This window comes from Tachysurus vachellii, chromosome 24 (genome assembly GCF_030014155.1).
Source record: "Tachysurus vachellii isolate PV-2020 chromosome 24, HZAU_Pvac_v1, whole genome shotgun sequence".
NCBI lineage: Eukaryota > Metazoa > Chordata > Actinopteri > Siluriformes > Bagridae > Tachysurus > Tachysurus vachellii.
In genome coordinates, this window is record NC_083483.1 from 14,071,315 (window position 1) to 14,080,687 (window position 9,373).

A 9,373-nucleotide genomic window follows, 5' to 3' on the forward strand; every position below is an offset into this window, starting at 1 on the left:
AATCTAAAGTCTTGAAAATAGCTTGAGCGCAAATCTCATAACTCCATTGGACACTTCAACTGTCCACCTCTTCCTCACTCCGCGGGAGAGCTTCACGGCATATTTCTCCTCAAGAAGAGTCGCAACGAATCAACACGTCTTCTGAGGTAAATGTCTTCAAAACACTGGGCTCAAAGAAAAAAAAATCTTGACGCCCGCTAGTTCTGGTGCTCGTCTGAGGACAGGAATTTAGCGCAAGACAATCCACTGCAACGTGGACTAAACCCTGTGCACTGCAGATAAGGTACAGCGTTTTTTTAACTTCCTGAAAAATAACGGTTTTGGAGATACGAGGATTCCGTCTGACAGCGACGATATTAAAAACACATGACATATGTTCTTGTTATATCTGTTATAATGTACCTTCACTGACACACACAGAGGCCACACCTCCTTCACTGACACACACAGAGGCCACACCTCCTTCACTGACACACACAGAGGCCACACCTCCTTCACTGACACACACAGAGGCCACTCCTCTTTCACTGACACACAGAGGCCACACCTCCTTCACTGACACACACAGAGGCCACATCTCCTTCAGTGACACACACAGAGGCCACGCCTCCTTCACTGAGTGACACACAGAGGCCACGCCCCCTTCACTGAGACTGACACACACAGAGGCCACGCCTCCTTCACTGAGGCTGACACACACAGAGGCCACGCCTCCTTCACTGAGACTGACACACACAGAGGCCACGCCTCCTTCACTGAGACTGACACACAGAGGCCACACCTCCTTCACTGAGACTGACACACACAGAGGCCACGCCTCCTTCACTGAGACTGACACACAGAGGCCACGTCTCCTTCACTTAGACTGACACACACACAGGCCACGCCTCCTTCACTGAGACTGACACACACAGAGGCCACGCCTCCTTCATTGAGACTGACACACAGAGACCACGCCTCCTTCACTGAGACTGACACACACAGAGGCCACGCCTCCTTCATTGAGACTGACACACACAGAGGCCACACCTCCTTCACTGAGACTGACACACACAGAGGCCACGCCTCCTTCACTGAGACTGACACACACAGAGGCCACGCCTCCTTCACTGAGACTGACACACACAGAGGCCACGCCTCCTTCACTGAGACTGACACACACAGAGGCCACGCCTCCTTCATTGAGACTGACACACACAGAGGCCACACCTCCTTCACTGAGACTGACACACAGAGGCCACGCCTCCTTCATTGAGACTGACACACACAGAGGCCACGCCTCCTTCACTGAGACTGACATACACAGAGGCCACGCCTCCTTCACTGAGACTGACACACACAGAGGCCACGCCTCCTTCACTTAACTTCTGAACTGATTATATTTAGTAATTAATGGAGTTAATTAGATTAACAGAGTGTTAAAATGACTTGAGTGTTGTTGAGTAAAACAGTAATGAGCTGAACACCGAGCCAAAATGCACTCAATGAGTAAATTAGACTTTTGGCAGGTGTGTGTGCTCCTGAACGCTAAAAATCTATGCATTATTCTCTAAACGTCTATGATTTTCCATTAAAAGGGGGTGTTTTTGTAAGGTGACATTAAAACAGGAGACGAACAGAACGCCTACTTTTACAGGGTTCATTTGTAAGGGACAAAACAAAGATCTCTTCGCTCTAGCTAGGTTTAACTTTTCCTTCCAGAGTGTGCAGGCAGGAACAGATATATACGCCAAGCTTCAGGAGATAGTGTGGTGACGTGAGATGGTGATGGTGGTACGTTACCCGCTGCTCTTCCGTGGCAAAGGCAGATCCTTCTGCAAGAGAACAGGAAGACAGAGAGAGAAAGCAGTGTGAGAGGAGTAAAATTGATTCGCAAAACGCTCCGCTAACTGTTTAATAACAGGCTGCTTATAACGCTGAAGTGCTCAGGGTAATGTAAGAGGGATATTCATTAGGACACAGATGTTGGACAGCACTTATGGGAGGACAATCCCCAAAACATTACACCGAGGTCACACCGGAGAGACTGAGAAATGGAAAAAGACATAAATGTGTGTGGTTTTTAAGAGCCCATGCTAATGCCCCCTGCTGGTGTAGTAAGGACTCGCACTGGGGGATGATGACCTCACCTGCCGTGGCTCGCTTTGATGACATTGTGTGTGACATTAGTTTTCCTGCCAGCTTGTCTGGCGCCACCAGGCAGCTAATAGAGGATTAAGTGGGTGTATGTTCTTTCTCTGTGTGTGTGTGTGTGTGTGTGTGTGTGTGTGTAAGTGCCAAAATGTTGCTTAAAGTCTTCCTAATTACACAAACTCTACAGCTCTGGGATGTGCTCTCTGCTCTGCCATGCTGCGCTTGGAAGTCTGTTACTCTGTCCATTCCTGAAAGCTCACATTCATAAGAGAGAAAAAGAAAACACACAAATAAACAACAACAAGGTCGTGTGACGGAGTCCGACCAGAACTGGAAAAACTACAAGCACCAGGAAGTCGATTAGTTGCTCATAACAACACGTCCTGAAGTGTTTTAAAAATCTTGCACCGCGTTCATATCCATGCCGTGGAGCGTGCATGAGATGAACCGGTTCCTGTTCTCGCTTCCTTTCTAGCAGCTACAAAACTTTCTCTCTCTTTTCAAAGACAAAACATTGCAGGATGTAATGCGAAGCTCGACGTCGAAAAAAAAAAAACATCGCTATACCGACGTTTATATGTTTATTATGTCAAATAAAAGCATATTTTTATTCGTTTAGTATAAACGAATCGCAGCTACACTCTTGCTAAATTCCTCTCGCTATTTATTTTAGCTTGGTAATGTTCCGGTTTCTGTCTTAAGACCCTGATAAAACCTTACTTAAGATCCATCATCAAGTGAAGTGTGGAAGGTATCAGATACGTCACAGACACAGCGTTACTGTAGACCTCTGGGAACAAATATTGTCCATAAATCATTGTGATAAAAACCTCTCACTCTCTCTCACTCATCTTCTACCGCTTATCTGAACTACCTCGGGTCACGGGGAGCCTGTGCCTATCTCAGGCGTCATCGGGCATCAAGGCAGGATACACCCTGGACGGAGTGCCAACCCATCGCAGGGCACACACACACACACACTCTCATTCACTCACGCACTCACACACTACGGACAATTTTCCAGAGATGCCAATCAACCTACCATGCATGTCTTTGGACCGGGGGAGGAAACCGGAGTACCCGGAGGAAATCCCCGAGGCACGGGGAGAACATGCAAACTCCACACACACAAGGCGGAGGCGGAAATCGAACCCCCAACCCTGGAGGTGTGAGGTGAACGTGCTAACCACTAAGCCACCGTGCCTCCTGTGATAAAAACCTGAGAAATAAAATAGTTTTTATCTGCAGTATATGTAAGAGGTTGGCCTGTGCTTGGTGTAAGAATGATGATCGTTCTCACGTGATCTCTCTCTGAGATTTTGAGCTAAATACAGGACGAAGCGAGAGAGAGAGAGAGAGAGAGAGAGAGAGAGAGAATCAGGATGTGGTTGAGTTTTCATCAGTCATTTATCTACTAGATTTCAGTCTCGTTCCTACATGGTGCAAAAATATAAGAAGGTGGCGGCTTCTTCAGAAGCATGGAGCGGTTTAGCAAACTGTTTTTCCTTCAACGGTTATTTTGTTCTCTCACCACCTCGTGTATTAACTCAAGCATTGCACCCTGGATGCTGGGACGTCTTCCATATCCATCATGGTCAATTCGCAGAAGATCCGTGTTGAAACCTGACCTGGTGTATTAGTTCCTTGGTTCAACAGCCATAAGCCGTAATGAGATGAGATGGGGAGCGGTCAGAGATCAGATCGATACTGTACGGCAAGAATAAAAGAAAAGTCAAGTCGATAAACCTCCTCACGCCACAGATCTACAGACTGCCAGGAAACAACGCAAGATGACTAATGAATTAGCACTGGCAAGGCTCCTGTAATGGAGAGAGAGAGAGAGAGAGAGAGAAAAAGGGCCTGACTGTTTATAGTGAGAATAAAATAAATTATGAAAAAGAGAGAGACAGACAGACAGTTAATAAAGGAGAAGTGTGGCTGGGCTGTCACTCGTTTACAGAGGATATGACTAAGCAGGTCCATGTTTCATCCTCAGACATCCATCCAGTGGCTTGTGGAGCGTCTGAGATCTTTTATACACTTTTCTGACTAAGCATCTTGATGTTTGCAATCTCAGCATTCTGTGTACACAAATCCCCGTGTACCATTTCTATCACATCAACATAACGATCTTTTATGAACCCACCCGAGACGGTCAGGTTTTCTACAGGACTCAGGCCAGAACTTTATAATAGCCATTTCAAGATGTCCACATTTTTGTCTTTAAACCAATTTTTACAGCTCTGGAAATATGCTCAGGATCACTTTGCTGTATAATCTTGCTTCCTCGTGACATACAATAGTCACTGATTTCCTGAAGTTCCTATTTAAAGCAAAACAGCCCCATAACATGATACTACCTTCACCATGCTTCACAGTAGGGATTTGGTTCTTCTAAAGGTTAAGGCCTCAGCCCTTGTCTTCCAAACAGCTGCATTTTTGTTTCATCTGACTAGAGAATTCTCCTCCTCCATCCAACTGGTTTTCATTGGCAAACGTTTGGATTTGTTATGCTGTTCTTGGCGTAGGAGCTTCTTCTTAGCATGACTGCACTTAGGCCATGGAGATGTACATTAGATGCCTCCAATTCTTTCATCTTCCTTGATGTCTTATGGTTCATTTAAACCTTTCAGAATGTTTGTTCATCATTGCTAAGGGTTTGCGCTCACTCACTCACTCATTTTCTACCGCTTATCCGAACTACCTCGGCTATCTCAGGCTATCCGAACTATCCGGCTATCCGAACTATCTCAGGCGCCATCAGGCATCAAGGCAGGATACACCCTGGACGGAGTGCCAACCCATCACAGGGCACACACAAACACTCTCATTCACTCACGCACTCACACACTACGGACAATTTTCCAGAGGTGCCAATCAACCTACCATGCATGTCTTTGGACCAGGGGAGGAAACCGGAGTACCCGGAGGAAACCCCCGAGGCACGGGGAGAACATGCAAACTCCACACACACAAGGCGGAGGCGGGAATCGAACCCTCAACCCTGGAGGTGTGAGGCAAACATGCTGACCACTAAGCCACCGTTCCCCCGGGTTTGTGCTCCTTTTCTAAAAAATGTAACATTTGTGTGGCCCCAAAAGTGTTCAGACCGATGCTCATGGTAGCTTCAGTTGTTTGGAAATTGCTCTGGACTTCTCGAAGTTCTTGGATTATTCATGGTGTCAAACACCAAAAAGGCACAGGTTCTAAAGGCAGGTCTTTAAACAGAGCCACATGTGCACTGTCAGTTAACTCCTAGTTATGACCATCGACCAGTCGGAAGCTTCTGAATGTCATTACACAAATGTATAGAATCTGCACATTTATCCATAATCCAACACTTTAACCACTAGGCTACCACATCCCTAGATCTGTAGAAATGTTAGCTTGTCAAGCTGAATAAACATGTCTGTAATCAATTGTTTTAAAATGACTTTTGAGGTGAACAACATAGATTCCTTAAGTGACTTGATGAAAAGAAACGAACGATAAGAAGAAATATGTTGAGCTGTGAAAAACTGAGATTATCTTTAGCCATTAAACTTTTGGCCTCAGCTGTAGTCACTGGACTGAGAAAAGTCCAAAAAATTGCCCTTGTACTAATCTGACAGTTGATGTGTGTAGAACAGATTTACATCACCTCTGTCATATGTTCATTCATAGATGGCCAGCTAAATTGGCCACACCCACCAGAACAAATGGTTTCTAATTAGCACTTCTCTTAGTAAACGTTGTCTTTAACCTTGTTACCACGTAACAATATCCACACACATGAGGTTTCAACAGATGGACCTTCTCACATCAGCGCTATTTAGGAGATATCCCTATTGGCCACACTGTAACCTCTTTCATCTCCTTGCTCCTCTCTCTGTGCCCTAAGCTTACCAGGCTCTCTTCCTTCCCGCCTCAGTAGGCTGTCAGACTCTCATTACTCTCTTAATGGGCCATAAAGAGCATCTGAGAACGGTCCCAGGACAGATCCCTGAGTTACACCGCGCACCAAATGACTATCGATTTGCACTAAGAAACAAGGATAAGAGCTATAGAGCAGATATTATAGATGTGTGTGTGTGTGTGTGTGTGTGTTAATGCCTACAGTACACAAGCGTAGGCATTTGGAATAATCCACAGTTGCCATAGTCGTGCTGGAACACACGAGTGGGAGATTTTATGTTTAACACTCCTTCAGTAATGATGCATTTCTCTGCGACCTTTCCGTAAATAAATTCTCAAGGTCCTTATGTTGCTCCAAATAGTTTGGACGCAAGCAGCGATTTTGTTCTCTGGACCAGACTTCCAGCAAAGCCTCTATACACTATTACAGATTATTGGTGCGACTCGATCAGCTTCCTACTGTAGTTCCACGGTCAGGACGCTGATCAGATCAGGGAGTCGGCCATTTTAAGGGCCGCCTCGTTTTTCTTTCTTGATCGAGAAATCCTTACAGTGCACTGGAACATTCGCTACATAAGAAAATCCCACAATCCCAAAAACACTATGTTCCCTTACAGGAAATGATGTCATATTTTCTGGGAAAAAATGGTGAACCGACCCAAACTCTCAACCGACTTCAAGGAAACAGGAAGAAATTTGTGTGTTATTAAGAAAAGACTGAATCTGTAAACCGAAGACTACTAAAGGCAACTGAGAAACGGAAGGAGAACAAAATTGTAGACTACAATTGCTGATTGTTTCTCTACGCAGACAGAAGTGTGTCTCATTCTCTGGAAAGATTTATTGTCTGGTAAGTCTGGTACATTGAGTAATGAGAAAAATCTAATAAAGGAGAAAGCAAATAATATTTGAAACCCTTCTTTTAGGAGTGTTCAGAAAAATCCTAGATTCAACCAGAGAGAGAGAGAGAGAGAGACAGAGAGAAAGAGAGAGAAAGAAAAAGAGAGAGAGAGAAAGAAAAAGAGAGAGAGACAGAGAGAAAGAGAGAGAAAGAAAAAGAGAGAGAGAGATAAAGAGAGAGAGAGAAAGAAAAAGAGAGACACAGAGAGAGAGAGAAATAGAGAGAATTTTATAGAAGGTTTTTGGTGCAATGTCAATCACTTTGATAAGTTAAGCTGAGAGACATGACACATGGTTTTATCTGGCGGAGCTGCAGACTGTGTGTGTGTGTGTGTGTGTGTGTTTGCATTGTGTTATAAAATGCTACGTGCTTTCTGCACTCTAACACAACAAGCATTCAAGAATAACAGGAAACTGCCTCTGTGGTTACAGTTTTGATGAAGTGAAGCAGCGTTGAATATAAAATAATTCCCAGTTGTGAAGTTAAATATCTGCTGATCTCAGCACATCACACAATTCAGTCAACTTCACCATTCAGTTAGCTAAAGAACTTATAGAAGCTCTATAAGCTCAGGTTTATCAGTAGAGATGTGTTTGGTGTCTGAAGATCGGTTCTGTAGATCATCATCATCATCACACACTTGTGTTCACAGGGAAGGGGAAATTCTACAGCATATTCAGGATGTGAACATGTTGCTGCACCAAAACCTTCATGTAATGATCGTTGGATCAACAGATTCGGTTCAGAGTCATCTGAGTGATGAATGAACCGTTTATTATGCACAAGCTTATTGCGTCATTAAATAGCAGAGCCAATCATGTTCCGGTATGCAAATTCATGACACGCGACACGGACGTAGGGGTCGGCGGGGTCGTGTGTAAGGTTGTATCTCAGCGACATCATGTTTCTTCTGTATAACCGGAAGTGTGCACATCTCACCTGCATCCTCCTCCGGCGGATAATCCCGGACTCGTCCCCCGCGGTACTACCACCTGCTCTGTCGGTCATCTTCGGTCCTTCTTCTCGAAAACATCCAGAAACCCGTTTCTTTAGCTCTGTCGTGTCCACAGTAACCTGACAACCTGTCCATAGGTTTGTTTATAGCGACCGGGAGCTTCCGGTTACACGGAGTCCGTCCGTCCCCCACGTTTCCATGGCTACTAATTTCCTTCACGGGCTCTCGCGCGGATGGATCCTCTGATTGCGCTCGTGCGACTACGGTTACGTCCCGCGTGCTTCGAATGGCATAAAACGAAGAAGAAAAACAAACCGGTCACCGTAAACGGATCCGTCTCGTTTCACCGCAAAACATTTTACAGCCCCGTGTGGCAGCCTAGGCGATAACGTTAGGCTTTCGGGTCGCGGTCGCGTCCCAAACCGCACACAGTAGCCTGAAACAAAGCGCGTGTATGTCTAGTAACCATAGCAACCATATAGGGAAGCAATATCGAGTTAAATATAATGCGGTTTGGGACGCAGCCCTGTTTTATTCCCACTGAACCGTTAGAGCGCTTTGGACTAGACCACAGAGTCATCTGTAGGGGGAGATGGGGGGAGGATGGGATGGGATGGGATGGGATGGGATGGGATGGGATGCCCAAATAGACACGTTTTAAATTAAACCAACCAAAAAAAAACCAACATTGTTTACAAAGGTTCAATACACATTTGTAGACATTCCGAATTAGTGTCTGTCAGGGATCTATGAATATGCATAATATGCAAATGAGAAATTTCCCCACGTCATCGGGTGACCCAGCGCATATGTTCATATTGTATCCTAATGTTTGTTTACTTGTTTCTCATTACCTCAGTTAGCTTGTTTATTCAATGGTAAATTATATACCTTATAACACAGCACTGTTGAACCCACAAGCCAGAGGACAGTTCTGGTGGTTAATTAAATCTATGTTATTGTTTCTATAGTAACAGATCATTTCTCCATATAATCAAATACTCACATTATTTATATGAAAGATTTATAATTAAAAAAAAAAATGAATTTTTTATATTTACACCTAATGGGAAAGAAAGTGTTGGATTGGATTTGGAGTGAATTTGGATGATAATATTTTGATAAATTGGATAAATAAATTTAGCTTTGGATAATATTTGGAAATATCTGGCAACTCAAATGTTGGATCTCAGCAGATGCTGATGAAAGACAAGACTGAACAACTAAATTAAATCGTGTTATATAAACTCACACCATCCTCGTTTTCTCCTTCTCACCAAAAGTTGAGAAGGAGTTGACGGAGTATTTAGTAGGACATTGTGTTAACAATCAAGGAGGTGTTTGCCAGCTTTGCTGCTGGAGATCCACCTCGCTGCAGTGATGTCTTTCTTCCAAATAAAATCTTCCCAAACTTTTTCTTTTCAGAAACGACAGATCGGCACATTATCTAGCGCTCCATATGCTCTCCATGTGCTGGAGTAGGTGTGTTG

At 44.4% G+C, this 9,373-nt stretch overlaps 1 protein-coding gene across 1 annotated transcript in view; it reads right to left on the reverse strand.

Moving 5' to 3' along the window:
• mast1a (microtubule associated serine/threonine kinase 1a) overlaps positions 1-8,307 on the reverse strand; it is a 50,498-nt gene extending 42,191 nt beyond the window's left edge. The window contains exons 1-2 of the mRNA XM_060860298.1: positions 7,868-8,307; positions 1,783-1,814 (exon numbers count right to left, since the gene is read on the reverse strand). Of these exons, the coding sequence (XP_060716281.1) occupies positions 1,783-1,814; positions 7,868-7,936 (101 nt within the window). The 5' untranslated portion in view covers positions 7,937-8,307. The remainder of the gene's footprint in view (positions 1-1,782; positions 1,815-7,867) is intronic.
• Positions 8,308-9,373: the final 1,066 nt, after the last annotated feature.